The 15,778-nt window shown below is 40.3% G+C and overlaps 1 protein-coding gene across 4 annotated transcripts in view; it reads left to right on the top strand.

Annotated features, from left to right (window-relative positions):
* Positions 1-15,778, top strand: part of CDON (cell adhesion associated, oncogene regulated) — a 76,503-nt gene that overhangs the window by 18,078 nt on the left and 42,647 nt on the right. For all 4 annotated transcript variants that reach the window (XR_002826029.1, XM_006101764.3, XM_014467139.2 and 1 more), the window contains exon 2: positions 14,353-14,488. Coding sequence is in view for 3 of the 4 variants with exons in the window: in XM_006101764.3 (XP_006101826.1) it covers positions 14,413-14,488 (76 nt within the window). In the remaining variant the exon portion in view is untranslated. The remainder of the gene's footprint in view (positions 1-14,352; positions 14,489-15,778) is intronic.

Genomic DNA, 15,778 nt, shown 5'->3' with positions numbered 1-15,778 from the left:
TACTTCCTAGTTCATCAAGACATTATATCTTGATCATTTCTTTGATTTTAGCTTCCTATCAAAGTTTTCTGGGATGCAAATTTTCTTCACACAGACCAGTGTGTGTTTTTACTTACCTTTAGACTTATGAATCCATTTGTGGTGATTATGTACTGACTATCTATCTAGTCATCTGTGGTTGATTTCTATGTCAGCTCATAAGTGGGCGTGGAGTCCCATTATCAATGCAGGGCCACTCTTCATGGTGCTCCAGCAGCCACGAGGAAGTGTGTCTGACCTAATTAAGACCCATCACCAGTTTGAGCAAAGCAGGGGCCCCAATGAAATCTAGACGCTTTCAGTTATTTTTATGCAGCCAGGTTAAAAGATGGAAGAAGCTAGGAAACTCGTATCGCCATGTTTCAGGTCTCTAGGGACCTTGTAACTCAGCAGGTAGCATAACAGTTGTGACGGGTCCACTGCTCAACCAGCACTGACGCAAGTTTATTCGAAATTTCTAATTCTTCTCATTTTGCTTTTCCCTAAATATTTGACTGTGTGTATTAGAATAGACTTCATGGAAATGAGTTTCTCCTTGAGGTTTTATTTCCTTGTTATTAAAACCAAACCCCTTGAGGGTGAGTCTTTCGTAACTGCCAGGGGAAAATGTGTTTCATTTGGTGAGCTCTAAACAAAGCACTGGACTTACTAACAGCTGTCTTAATTTTATAACCTAACACTTATCGGGAGCTCTTTTCACGTGTCTTCATATTCCTTCTTTTCATTCTTCATCAGAGAAGTTTAGCCAAGTGTCTGCCTGGCTCTTTAGCTGTCTGTTCAGGTTTAGCTAGTTCTTAGCAAACTTAAAAATGTTGCTTTTAGCATTTGTTTTGTGGTTACCATAACTCTTGTTTTTTCCCAGGAAACCAATTCCAATGACAAACTGGAAAATCTGCTGAGTGCTGGATTTGTGGCAAGTGTTGACGCTGTGATGCTTGCAAAGTAATCCCCTTGCAACTTGCTGCATTTTGTCTTTTTGATAATTGCTCCCAAAGCACTTTGTAGAATTTCACCGGTTGTGTGCAGCTGTGCTTGTAAATATTTGTAAGGCTCCTGTACGACTCACTGAGGATTCCAGAATTATCTTATCCCCACAGTTCTTGGTTTCCTGTGCTCTGGAAGCAGGAGGAAATATCTCCTTGAAAGAGAGTGGAACAGGAACACTTGACTTTTTGTGTGAAACATACAAACACTGTGACTGGCCCTAACTCCACGCTCGCCCAGACCTCCTCGTTGGTGTGTAATTGGGACCACATTGACTCCTATTGCAGCCAGCAGCCCTTCCCTGCTGCCTTTTTCTGCTTGTGACCTTTGATCTCAGCGACCTTTCCTGGGGTTAGTCCTAGGCCCTTCATTGTGTTGGGGCTGAAGTGGCTCATGTGGAGTTGATTATTTCTCTGCTCATTTGGCCTTTTTGGTGCCATAACTCCCAGTCACTTCCATTTTCCTCTCTACATTTGACGCTCCGCAGTGAAGGGAAGCGCTTTGCCGGCAGCAGGATCGGTTTGTATGCTTGACTGACCCGATTGAGACTCCAGGAGTGGGGGAGGGTTGTGAAACCTGTAGGTGTCAATGTTCTTTAAGTTGATCTGAATGATTGCACCGTCATTAAGTGCTCAAAACGTGGGTACTGTGGAGAGCTGCATTTCATCCCGAGGGCTCTGAATTCTGGAAGAAGAGAGCTCCGCAGGTTACTGACCTGGGCCTGGGGGGCTGGTGTCCTGCAGCTCGCCTTCTGTATGTACCTCCTGCCGCCTCTGAGCTGTCAGTTGCACATGGCTGCTTGAAGGGGTTCTTCAGTTGCCAAAAGAACTGGGAAGAACCCCAAGATGAATACGCGAACGTTGGATAGTGTATTTGTTGGAACTAGATTTATGGTAGCACTTTCTTTGCCTCTCCTTTCACCCTCCTCCTGCCCCTGCCCATTCTGGTGAAATCACTGAAGGATGGATGCCAGCTGCTCCTCTCATTTTTCAGGACCCCATGTGGACAGCATGAAGTCTGTCACTGATCAAAGGCTCCGTGATCACGAAGGAGTCGGCAGTTGAGGAATGTGTCTGATTGCCCTCAACTGCAGTTGAAAGATAGATGTGTGTGAAACGCAGGGACATTCTGAAACTCATTTAAAACAAATCTGTTTGATTCCATCCCTGGAATATCAATTTCTGTCTTTTCCTTGTGTGTTTAAACTTTTCTTTTTATATTTTAGTAGTATTGTTAATGTGAATGATTTTGAATGAGGAATTGCTACCCCTTCAAATGTGGTGTTTTTAGGGTTCAACCTGAGGCCCCCTTCTCAATAGCGAGTCAGTTCTTTTTTTTAAATTTTGTTTTATTGCTTAAAATATTACAAAGAGTAGTACATATGTCTCCCCCCCCTCTACCTTCCCCCGGCCTCCCCTACCCCCCAGTGTCTTGTGTCCATTGGTTATGCTTATATGCATGCACATAAGTCCTTTGGTTGATCTCTTACCACCACCACCCCCAACCCTCCCCGGCCTTCCTGCTGTAGTTTGACAGTCTGTTCGAGTCAGTTCTGCTGTTGCCTCCCAAGTCTCTCTTAAGCAATCTGGCCTTCTTGCTGCTTGCCTACTAGACCTCTTTCTTCGAGTTCCACTTATGTCCACCCCAGCTCATTAGCTCCACACCTTAGGATACCCTCCCTCCATCCCTTGCCACCCTCAAAACAGCAACAGCAGCGCTGGCCAGTTTGCTTACTGGTTAGAGTGTTGTCCCATGGGCGGAAGGGTCGAGGGTTCGATTCCCGGTCAAGGACATGTACCTCAATTGCAGGTTCTATCCCCACCCCCATTGGGGCACATGCGGGGAGGCAACCAATCCATGTCTCTCTCACTTTGATGATTCTTTCTCTCTTCCCACCTCCCTCTCCTTCACTCTCTCTAAAATCAATGGAAAAAGTATCCTCGGGTGAGGATTAAAAAATAAACCAAACGACTACACCAAAAAACCAGGAACAGCAAACCACGGAAAACCCTGCTGCTCCTCATGTATTTCCTGTCATCGGAAACGTCACTTACTCGCTTGTACAAGTCACAGATCTGGACAGCAGCCTTCCCTCCTTTATTTATGGCAGAGGCACTGGGGGAAACGGAGAAGTGGGCAGATAATGGACTCCAAAGATGTGTAAGAGATTATATTCTGTCCCAGTCCAACTCATTCACTATCCAAGTTCTGTCAGTTCTACCTCTTAAACATCTTTAAATATATCCACGTCTTAAAAAGTAATTTTTAATTTTTAAATGGATCCCCTGATAATCCTCTAGCACAGGTCCCCATCCTCTTTCCCCACAGCCTTTGAACCTCTCTTGCCCTCTTCAGTAAACGATTGTGGAAAGCCACAAGTCCGATCTTGTCCCTTGCCTGCCTACAAGCCATCAATACTCCCCTGAGGATAAAAATCAAACCCGTAACCTAATTTATAATGTGTTTTTTTTATACTCAAGCTTTCACTCACCTCTGTGACCTTAACTCTCACTACTTCCTATCCTCGTGTTCTTACTCTACTTTCCAGCCCACATTTCCTTGCTTCTACCTCTAATTCTACACACACTCGATTCCTTCTGCTTGGAATACTCCCCTCCCCTTGCTTCTCATCCCCTCTACCCTGCCCTGACCTTATCCATGGATTCACCTCGCTGCTGTGTCCTCTGAGAAGTCTTCAGCCCTCTCAGCCGAGGTTAAGTGACCCTTCTGTTTTTCCTACAGCACCTGTACTTGCCTTATTCTGCTGCTCACCTATCCTCCCTCAGGTAACGACTTTAATTCCTGAACACCTTTATTTCCTAAAAGCATTGCCTCTTAGCAAAAACCACTTCCTTTGATTTTGATGGAAAAAGTCATGTTGTGGTCCGTTCCAACCCAAGAACGTGAAACAGTTTCCCAGATAGAAAAAAAAAATCAACTAAGCAATAAAACCAATTTTGTATAGGTGGTAAACAGTATTTTGAAAGTAAATAAATACAGCTTGTTCTAAATTCATTGCAGTGAATTTATTGTGCTCAGGAAGGAGAAAGAAGACTTGAGAGTGATGACTGGTGAAGGAGGGCTGGTGAGGAAGTCCTTCCCAGGGGGTGGAAAGGCAGGAAATCTTCCTGACTTGCAGACAGGAAGTCCTTTTAAGGCACATAGTTTTCGTGCATTCACATGCCCCTAAAAACAAAGTTACAGGCCAGCCAGTGTGGCTCAGTGGTTGAACATTGACCCATGAACCAGGAGGTCACCAGTTTGATTCCAGTCAGGGCACATGCCTGGGGGAGACAGCGGATCGATGTGTCTTTTCTCATCAATGTTTCTATCTGTCCCTCTCCCTTCCTCTCTTTCTAAAAAATCAATAAAAACATATTAAAAACAAACAAACAAAAAAACACACAAAGTTACAGTACAGAAAAATACCTTTATGACAAAATCAAGGCTGAACATTGGGAGTGCTTCCCAGCTGGTGGAAATGTTCACACGCACGTCACATGGGACATGAGAGAACAAGCTCACTGTGCCCCTCACTTGGCATCTCTATGGGAAGCACCGTGTTTTGGGTCCATCCACACATAGCAGGCCACTCCAATTCTTCCATCGTTTTTGACCAAATACCACGGTGTCATGTAAACTGGTGGGTGTATCTTTGCCCAAAGGAGCCATACCAAACGACTGATCCTCAGGGAGGCAGAGGTCCCGTCTGATTTGTTCATGGCCGAGTTCCCAGCACAGCACAGTGCCTGACACATAGTAGGCCCGCACCAAGTACAGTGTGTGGAGTAAAAGGTGAATTCATCTGCTTTGAACTCTTTTAATACTTTTTACCCTCTCATTGCACGTATGACACTTTTCTTTATTCCAAAGTTACGTTCACACCCTCTTTTCTCAATTAAGTCTGCGGTAGCCTCGAGTTCAGGCATTGTGACTTTTTCATCTTATCTCTGTACCCCTCACAGGCTCTCGGCCAAAGTTGATCACCTATGTATGGAATTAATTGATTGAGTGAATATTTCCTGGGAAAATTAGGGTTCTTGGAGAAGCCTGCAGGAAATATTAGCTTCCTCGCTAAATTGTTCAAATATTCAGAATGAAGAAAACGTCGACAGGAGATGTAAAGTTGGATGTGATTAAGATCAAGGTTGTTCAGTGGGTTAAGAAATGTATGGCATATTTGACTTCCCTAATTGAACTTGTGCTGAATTAATCAGTACTTAATAAAAAAATTTAAGTAGACATGTCTTATTTTTCCTTTTGTAGTTGGTACAGAAAATTCATATTTTCTCAACAGTTAAGAAGTAGCATGGTTTGAAATATGGTCTGAAAATAAGGATCCGTTCTTTTAAAGAAGGAAATTACTGTTTTATACAGAATGGGATGCCTTTATAAAAGGAAACTAACTTAAAGAAGTTTCTATTTTGAAGAACAATCCCAACCCCAAATCCAAGTTATTGTTCACAAGTTAATCATAGTTGTCCCAAAGCCTGAAAGAAAACTAGGAAAGTTTGATATAGGAGTAGAGGGAGGGGAAAATTCAGAGAGACAGCTTTGATCACCCTTAGGAAAGCCAAGGCTCTGCTTCAAAAACAAAGGAATCAAATCTAGAAATTCAGGAAAGAGTTTTCCCAGAGGATTATTCTGGCAGCGTGTTGAAGGGTTATAAAAGCATTAAGTTCACCACTGAACAATAAGTTAAGTAAATGTTAGGGAAGTGTTTCCTTTCTTATTACCTTTAGCTTCCCTTTGCCAACAGAAATGCCTCAGAGCCTGGGATGGCATAAAAGTATAGTTTGTTGTATAAGACAAATTGCCTTCTGTGTGGGTGTGAAGGGGAGACTTACAGGCCCGTAATTTAGGAAATGCCCGTTATTCTCGAGAAACTTCAGGCCAGGACTCAAGGAGCAGTACTTGGGGCGTATGAAGGTGGGGAGCTCTCCAGAAATGTTTTCCAGCACTCAGAGGGAGTTGTCCCCTGATCTGTAGGTTTAATGGGGCACTACACTTAGCTGTTTCATTTTGTTTTGATTTTTTGGGTCCCTACTCTTTTTTCTGGAGAGACTGGACTACCAGATACTTTCTTCGGAGCAAAGTGACCACTAAGCATCTTCTCAGACGCTTACATCAGCTCCTCAGAACTGCAGTGAGCCCTGGCCAGTGTGGCTCAGGTGGTTGAGCGTCATCAGTGCACTGAGAGATTCCCCTTCAGGGCACATGCCTGGGTTTTGGGCATGACTCCCAGTAGGGGGCATGCAGGAGGCAGCCAGTGGATGGTTTTCTCTCATCGATGTTTCTCTCTCTCCCTCTCCTGCCCTCTCTTTCTAAAACCAATAAAAACATTAAAAAAAAAGAACTGCAGTGAAAATAATAGACTTATGTTGGCTATTAACTTCCTCTGCAGATATGAAGGAGGCAGCAGAACTTCCCCGTGGTCATGTTCATTTCCTTTGAGACCAGTGAATTGGATAAGTCTTAACAGCTCTATTTTCACATGGGGAATTGATCGGGTCTTTGCCAAAGTGCAACAGTAAGGCAAGACTGAACCAATTTAAATCCAACCCCATGAGTTATTTTACTCCCTCCAGTAGTTTAGGGAAGTAGAGGTATATATGTGCTTCATGGACAAAAGCATTAATGAAGGGTCTAAGTTTTGAAATGAATGGCAGTTTACTATTTTGAATGCTAGCAAATATTGCCAAAAGTGTCAGCAGTTTTTGCATACAAATTTTTTTTAGAGAAATACATGTTATAAAGTCACGCAGTATAACAGTAATCCTCTATCCGACTTTAAAATAAATTTGGGGTAAAAAGCAGAGATTTTTGTTATCCATGATATTTTTTGTAATTGAATGTTCAGATTGACAGGGTTTGATAAATGTGGCACGGACAGTGCTGATTCTTTTTGCATTACTGTTTTATATTTTTAAAAGTTTATTTATTGATTTTAGAGAAGAAGGGACTTGCTGTTCCACCTGTCCAAGCATTCATTGGTTGATTCCTGTATGTGCCCCAACTGGGGTTTGAATCCCCAACCTTGGCATATTGGGACAGTGCTCCAACCAGCTGAGCTACCTGGCCAGAGCCTTGCATTACTTTTATGTAAACTTAGAATATTGTTAGATTAGACAGTGAATGTTGCTTTATGACAATCAAATATTTTAATTAATTGCTCAAATTCATGTTTTATATTCACTCTTTGCTTAGCACCGTGTAGGGATCTAAACTATATGCCGGTGATTGTGAGTCCCTTCACACTGTGTTGATGGTGGTTGTTGGGGATAGGGTTGTACATTGTTGCTGTCTTTTTCTTTTTGGAAAAAAAATTTGACTATATAAAAAAAGTCTTAAAAATGTTTGTGCTTCTTGACCCAGTAATGCCACTTAAAAAAAACTATTCTAAGGACATAATTAGAGTGGTTAAAGATTTATGGACAAAGATATCCATAGTGACATTATCTGTATTAGCCAAATACAGATATATTAAAAAGTGTAGGCTAACTGTTCAAAAGGGAATAGCTAAGTAAAATAAACTACATTCAATAAAATATAGCTATTACAAATTATGTTTAAGAATAATTTTAATAAGTAAAAATCATTAGGTAAACGAATAAAGCAGGATTTAAAACTTGTATATATGTTATGATCTCAGTTATGTAAATATACACATATGGAAAGGATTAGAAGGAAAAGCAACAAAATGTTGATGTGTTATCTTTGGGTGATGAAAATTGTCATGTTTATTTTTTTTTTGTATATTTATGTAGTCCACATTTTCTATGCTGAATGTGATTTTTTGTCAATGAGTATTTGTAGTAACATGTTAACAACTTTTTGCTTGTAAAAGTAACATATTCATTATAGAATATGTGAAAAAATTTGAATATTTTGTTTGAATATTATGTTATGTACCTGGCATTATGTTAACCACATTGGGTGTTTTAAAAAAAATTCTAAGTGGGAAAAACCCTGAAGTCTAAAACAATGAAAGTGTGATTAAATCAGAATTCTATTCTATCTGGTTGATTGAAATCAGAATTCTGTTTGTAATTTGTGCTGAGAATATTGGAATGTTAAATGCACTAGAACAGAGGTCAAACAGCAAGTTATGTGCTAAAGTGGTGAGTGGTGCAGTGGGCTGAGGTGCACTTACCATGGCTGTTTCCTAGTCAGAAAAGAGGACAAGAGAAGGATGGGACAGCTTTTATGCAGAGGGAATTAGGATTGTTGTTTCCCTTGCTAAGGTAGATTTTTATGGGTAAGAAAGGTGACACGCATGTTAAAGCCATAGATCTATGTGAAATGGCAGGAACCTTGCTCAGTTGTGGTAAACTGGCCAAACAAATTGTTCATTTAGTAGGGCAATGCAAGACATATATACTTATGTATAAATTATAAATATATAAAATGTAAATATGAACATTTTATGTACTTATATATTACATATATGTGTGTATATATAGATATATATCTATATATCTATATCTATATCTATCTATATAGCATTTATACTAATATCGGGTTTCCTTTTTCGACAAAGAATACTTTTAAAAATGACATTGGGTTTCCTTTTTCGACAAAGAATACTTTTAAAAATGACATAACATTGAGCAATTTTCCAGTAGCGCAATAGAACTCAGGGCCTTAGCTCATTATTATAATTCTTTAACAAACTGAGCAAGGTTGCCATTCATAAACATAAACCAAGTTAACAAATATTTAGTAAGTGATTGTTATGGTCATTAAGTTCTTTCCAACTTCCAAAATCAACACATAGTGTGTTGCAGTTCTGGTCAAGATGACGGATAGGTAAACGTGGTACTTGGAATCTATCGCAACCACATCAAAATTATAGAACAATCATCATTGAGAACCACCTGAAATCTAGCTAAACAGGAACCCTGCAACTAAAGATATAAAGAAGAGGCCACATCAAAACTAGTTGGAGGGGCAGGGACGTGAACGGGCTGGTCCCAAACCCACGTGTGGTGGTTAAAAATGGGAAGGGATATATTGACTGTGGAGGTCCTCCTGAGGGCAGTGGTCCCAGCCCCACACCGGGGCCCCCGCCTAGGATTCCAGTGTCAGGAAGGGAAGTCCCCCTAAATTCTGGCTTTGAAGACCAGCAGAGATTATGGCTGAGTGAGATAGAGGGCTTCTGGGGTCCCAAGTGTTCCTCTTAAAGAGCCCATGCATGGACTTACTCCAACTCACTTGCTCTGAGCTCCAGCACTGGAACAGCAGCTCGAAAGGTGCATCAGGGACATATGGCGAGGAACTGAATTATCTGGCTTCTGGTGAGGGCTGAAGGGCTAGCTTCTTCTCCAACAAGTGCTGGCAGAGGCTGTTGTTACTTTGCCAAGACCTCTCCTCAGAGAGCCGGCAGGCAGGCACCATATCTGAGTCTCTATCAACCTGGCTAACATTGTTCACTCTGCCCTGGTGATTCCTGGAGACCTGAACCCACCCAACTTTTGGCTTTTCCATACAAACAGCCTGTCTTGGCTCATGCTTTCCTAAAATCTCTCAAAGTTTCACAAATCCCAGATAAGCAGTGTCTGGCCTTGGTGTGCCCTGTACCTCTTGCTAAGTGGATCCAGTCCCAGCACTAGTTGTAGTTGGCCTGGGTTCACAGCTTGGCCTCCCCTGGGCACCTCCAAACCTAGCACAAGTAGCAGCCATCTGCAGATTGCTTTGTAGCTCATGTCAAGTGGCCCCTCCTGGGAGACCCCAGCTTCAGACCACATTGGAGCACCACCCAACCAGAGGACCCACTGAAGTAACTCCTATTCTTTGGGGTTGGTCCATGCATAACAGCTCCTCTGTTGGTTCACAGCAAGTCCTCTCAGCCCATCAGCCGAGGGCTAAATGCCTCCCATTGACATGCCAATGGCAATCAAGGCTCAACTACAGTAGGAAGGTGCACTCAGCCCAAACTGGGGGTGCACTTGGAATGTCCAGATTAGGTAACTGGGGAGGCTGCACCACTGGGCCCTATAGGACACCTACTACATAAGACCACTTCATAAGACTGGGAGATGTAGCAGCTCTACCTAATATATAGAAGCAAACATAGGGAAACAGCCAGAATGAAAACACAAAGAAATGTCCCAATAAACAGAAAAAAACTCCAGAAAAAGTACTAAACAAAATGGAGACAATCTACCAGATGCAGAGTTCAAAACACTGGTTATAAGAATGCTCAGTGGTCTCAGTGAGAACTATAACAAAGAGATAGGAAAAAAGGAGTTACGAAACATAAAAAAGAACCAGCTAGAAGTGAAGAATGCATAACAATAGAGTGCATGAAGCAGAGGATCAAAACAGTTATTGGAAGGTAAGAAAGCAGAAAACACCCAATCAGAACAGCAAAAAGAATTTAAAAATATGAGGATAGTTTAAAGACCCTCTGGGACAACTTTAAGCATACCAACATTCGCATCATGGAGGTGCTGGAAGGAGAAGAGAGAGAACAAGGAATTGAAAACCTATTTGAAAAATTAATGATGTAAAACTTCCCTAACCTGGTGAAGAAAAGGACATACAAGTCCAGGGAGCACAAAGAGTCCCAAGCAAAATGAATCCAAAGAGCCCACACCAAGACACATCATAATTGATATGCAAAAGGTTAAAGGCAAAAAGAATCTTAAAAGCAGCAAGAGAAAAGCCAGTTACCTACAGGTGAGCTCTTTTAAGACTCAGCTGACTTTTCAACAGAATCTTTGCAGGCCAGAAGAGATTGGTACAAAATATTCAAAATTATGAAAAGCAAGGAACTACAGCCAAGATTACTATTCAGCAAAGCTCTCATTTAGAATTGAAGGTCAGATAAAAGAGCTTCTCAGACAAGAAAAGCTAAAGGAGTTCATCACCACAAAACCAGCATTACAAGAAATGTTAAAAGGTCCTTTTTTAAGAAGAAAAAAAGATTAAAAATATGAATAATAAAATAGCAATAAATATATATCAACAATTACTTTAAATGCAAATGGATTAAATGCTCCATTCAAAAGACACATGGCGACTGAATAGATAACAAAGAAAGACCCTTACATATGTTGTCTACAAAAGACTCACTTCAGATCGAAAGACACACAGCTGAAAGTAAAGGGATGGGAAAAGATATTTCACAAAAAATGGAAATGAAAAAAAAAAAGCTGGGGAAGTAATACTTATACGAAACAAAATAGACTTTAAAACAAAGGCTGTAACACTAGATAAAGAAGGACCCAGTAATTTCACTTCTGGGTATTTATATGAAGAAACCCAAAACACTAAAATGAAAAGACAAATGTACCACATATTTATTGTAGAATTATTTACAGTAGCCAAGATATATAAGCAACCTAAGTGACCATCAAGAGATGAATGGATAAATAAGTGGTGAGTTTATACAGTGGAATATGACTCAGCCATAGAAAAGAATGAAATCTTGCCTCTGCAACAACATGGTTGTACATAGAGGGTTTATGCTGAGTGAAATAAGACAGAGAAAGACAAATGCCAGATAATTTTTACTTATATGTGGAATCTATGCAACAAAATAAACCAACAAGCAGAACAGAAACAGATTCAGAGATACAGAGAACATTTTGACAGTTGCCAGATGGCAGAGGGCTGGGGGAATAGGTGAAAAAGGTGAAGGGATTAACAAGTACAAATTGATAGTTACAGCATAGTCCTGGGATGTAAAAGTACAGCATAGAGAATATAATCAATAATGTTGTGATAGCTGTGTATGGTGTCAGATGGGTACTAGATTTATCAAGGTGATCACTTAGTAAGTTATATAATATCTGATTGCTATGTTGTAGACCTGAAACTAATACACATCAACTGTTACTGAAAAATAAAAAAATTAATTAAAAACATAGCATGTTATGAGTAACCTAATAGAAAGATAGAGTCAATAAAGGATATTCCCGTGTGCTAATATTTAGGCAGCAATAATGAGCTGTGAAATTTTAAAGGACAGCTGTAAAACTCAGTAGATCATGTGTTGGGGTTAAAGTTGACTCAGGAATTTTTTTACTACTTTTCAATAAATAAATAGTTGAGGAAAGATTTGGCAAAAGGAAGAAAACGCCCCTCCTTGCCCTCATTCTCTCAGGAAAGTGGCTCCTGTTAACAAGTTATTTGAATGTTTACTTTGCCTTGACTGCTGAGCAGCGGTGTGTCAGTCCTTACCCTGGAACCAAGTGAGAATTCAAATAAACCAAAAATGTTTTCACACAGATGGCCCCTTCTTCCCATGAGTGGTACCAAAATATCCTCTCCCGTTTGTAAAAAGAGGTCGGCAAAAAAAGATTGGAAAGGCAGCCCATGAACTGATAGTCCCTGATTGGGATAAAGTTGAAATAGCTACTTGTAGATTTTAGAGTATCTGGCATAGAGAAGTAGGCATTTTTAGCTTTGCTGAATTGCTGTACCCTCTGTCTATTAGAGGACCCCCACAAAAACAAACCTTCCCTTGACTGCCATTCATCTCCATCAGTTCTCCCTGTTATTCTGCTGCCCGTGTATAGCAAAGCTGCTTGCTTCGTTTCCTCCCTTCCCATTCTGTTGTGAACCCACCATCAGTCTTTAGTTCCTTCTTTATTGAAACCACTCTTGTCAGTATCACCAGTATTTCCATGAAGCCTTTCTGGTGGCATCTCACTTACTCTACTTCTCAGAGTAATTGAGAGAGTTAATGACTCTTCTAGAAATAATTACTTTTCCCATTTTTCCCCCTGGATATAATATTCTCCTCGATTTCTCCCAGGTTCACTGATGACTTCTCTTCAATCCCCATTGCCCCCTTTCTTTCCCCCTGTCAGTCTAAGCGGTTGGAATGTCCCAAGGCTCCTACCTCGTCACCTCTTCTCTCATTTTCCTTTGAGAGAGCTCCTGCAGTGCCATGGGTTTTACAGGTCTAACATCTACATTTCCAGCTCTGACTCGCTCCACAGCTCCAGACTCCTACATGTGATTGTCGATTGACGGTAGTACTGAGATGCCTAATGGGCTACAACAGCACTGTTGACCCTCTTTGTCATCTCCCTCTCTCCGGTCTTCTCCATTTCAGTAAACAGAGAGCAATTATTTATTCTGTTAAATCACAACTAAGTTATTCTTGGCACATCTCTTTATCTCACACTCTATATCCAGGCCTTCAGCAAATTCTGTTGGTTCTGTCTTAGGGTATGTTCTGAATCCACGTACTTTTCACCACCTCCACAGCTGACTCACTGTTCTACCCACCATGTTCTTCCCTCTCTCCTGAGTGATTACGTTACTCTACTTGGTCGCCCTCTTCCATGTCTGCCCACTTCAGTCTCGTCCCTACCAGCCAGTGATCTTTCTAAAGTTTAAATGAGAGCCCATCATTCCCCTTCTCTAAGTCCTCTAAGGGCTTGCCGTCACATTGGGAATAAATCCCAAAATCATTTTAAAATTAATTTTTTAATTACAGTTGACATGTCATATTAGTTTTAGGTATACAGCATAGTGATTAGACACATACAACTACAAACTGATTACCCTATTAAGTCTAGTACCCATCTGACAACAAAGAGTTATTTACACTATTTTTTATTATATTCTCCTATAATATATGTAATGTATATTGTTGTACATTACATCCTCAGAACTGTTTTTAGAACGAGCAGTTTATTCTTCTTACTCCCTTTCTCCTTTTGCACTCAATTCCAAAATCCGTCCCATGGCTTTCAAAGCTGGATGGGATCTAGACCAGCTTCGCTCTGTGCTCTTCACCTGGCTCATCCACTCTCACCACAGTGGTCTTTGGATGTTCTGCACATTTGCTAAGTAAGCTGCGTCCCCAAGGCCTGCACTTGGTGTTCAATTTGAACAATCCATGAGCCCGAGTCCCCATGTGAAAGAAGGGAAGAAAACCAGTGGTTCCAATCTCATAGGGTGGTTGTGAAGATGAAGTTAATGTAGCAAAAAGCACTGGAATGGTGTCTGACACATACTAAGCCCTATATCAATGTTTGCTATTATTTTGTTGGTTCTGTTATTTCTGCTTTTAAGGACAGTAGAGGAGGCATGCATTTTGATTGTGTTGAGTTGTAGATGAGTGTGAGACATAAAACAAACTCACTACAGGCGGTGAATGTGTTCATTTGGAATGATGGATTCTGCATAATAAGAGGTATTCCCAATACTTTGGAAGAATGAGCAAAACTTCTAACTTAATTTAGAACCCAGGGATTAGCTTGTCAGTTGGGAAGATATGAATCATGCTCACAACTCTATTGACGACTCGGATCAATGAGGCCAACTCTTTTTGTGGTTTAGATTTTCTTTTCTTTGAATGTGTTTCAGTGAGCCAAGGCCTGGATTTTGCTCTGGAAACCTGTCCTGCCGCGTCCATAACCTGGCGCTATGCATCCGGATCCTGGACCCTTACAGACACTGCTGTATGTCACTCTTTCCTTTCTGTGCTCCTCTGTGAGTTCAGGTAAGAATAGAAGAACCGTAGTGTTTTAACCGAAGCGTCTCCTCTTCTTAATCTTAAAACAACAACTTCGACTTCAGTATTTTGCTGGTGGTGATGGATTCTAAAGACATTTGTAAAATTTGTTTGACCAAATTTTAAAACTTCGATTAACTTCGCAATTTAAGAATCTTTTAGTAGTGCTTCTTGGGCATTAGCAGGCCTTCCCATCATTGTCCTTGTAATTTATGCCTTTTATTGCCTTAAAAATAAATATTTTGCAATTGTGCCTTTTTCAGTAAAAAGATATGTTTCAAATTTCTGAATTTGGAAATTATGACAGGAATAAAATGCTGACTACATACCACCAAAAAGAAATTTTAGTATCAGCATGTAATAGTATTCAATTTGGAGTAAGAGAATTTGGTTAAAAACCCAGCTCTCATGACCTTGTCTAATTTGTTACCTAACTCTGTGGGTTACTGAAAAGCTTAAATGTGTTTGTTGTTAGGTGTGTATAGCAAGCCTGAGCCTAACAATGGTCCACAGGCATTTCTTTTTACTTTAGATTTGTGTAAAGATGTATTATGATATACATTGATGTTTACTCATTAAATAATATTTCTTTTCCTCTGTTAAATACACTGTACAACTATATTAGATTTAGTAAGGGAAAATTGAATTAATGATTTTATTACCTTTTTTTTTTGCTAAACAACAGCCTCAGATTTAGTAGAGAGGCACTTAATCTTCATTTCTGATCAAATATCCTGTAAGAATAGATTCAATAACATATTGGTGTGTTTTTTTAAAGTATTTTATTCTGCCAGAGTAATAGCATTCCTGCCCTCTGCCCTCTTTTTTGGGGGTTTGGGGGGGTAGAAGAGAGAGCTCTGTTTTGATACTTAAGTATGTGAACACCCTCTCTCCCCCCAAGTTCTGGGAGAATAGACATAACAAATGAAACTATTCCAAATACCAAATAAAAATAGTAAGGTTGATGCCCTATTGAGCCTTCTATCCAAAAAAAAAAAGGATAGACTTTGTAGTCCATTGTGGTTTCCTAACTTTCTACTTGCGCTTCTTAAAAGTTGAACATTATTTTATATTGAAGGGAAGTGGTAAGAAGTACTGTAGCCTTAGTTATAAAATAACTTGCTCTTAAAAGTCAAACCCTGTTGGTCACATAGTAGAGATTTCTTTTTAGTTTGAAAGTCATCGCCACTTTTTCAGACAATCAACTTTCATTTCTTAAAAGCTACTTCCTTAAATGAGCAACTTGCCATTTCTCATTTATAGCTTAAGGATTCTCAT

The sequence above is a fragment of the Myotis lucifugus genome, unplaced genomic scaffold (assembly GCF_000147115.1).
Source record: "Myotis lucifugus unplaced genomic scaffold, Myoluc2.0 scaffold_382, whole genome shotgun sequence".
Taxonomy (NCBI): Eukaryota; Metazoa; Chordata; class Mammalia; order Chiroptera; family Vespertilionidae; genus Myotis; species Myotis lucifugus.
Note: the sequence above shows the minus strand (reverse complement) of the source record. Positions and strands in the feature narration are given on the sequence as shown.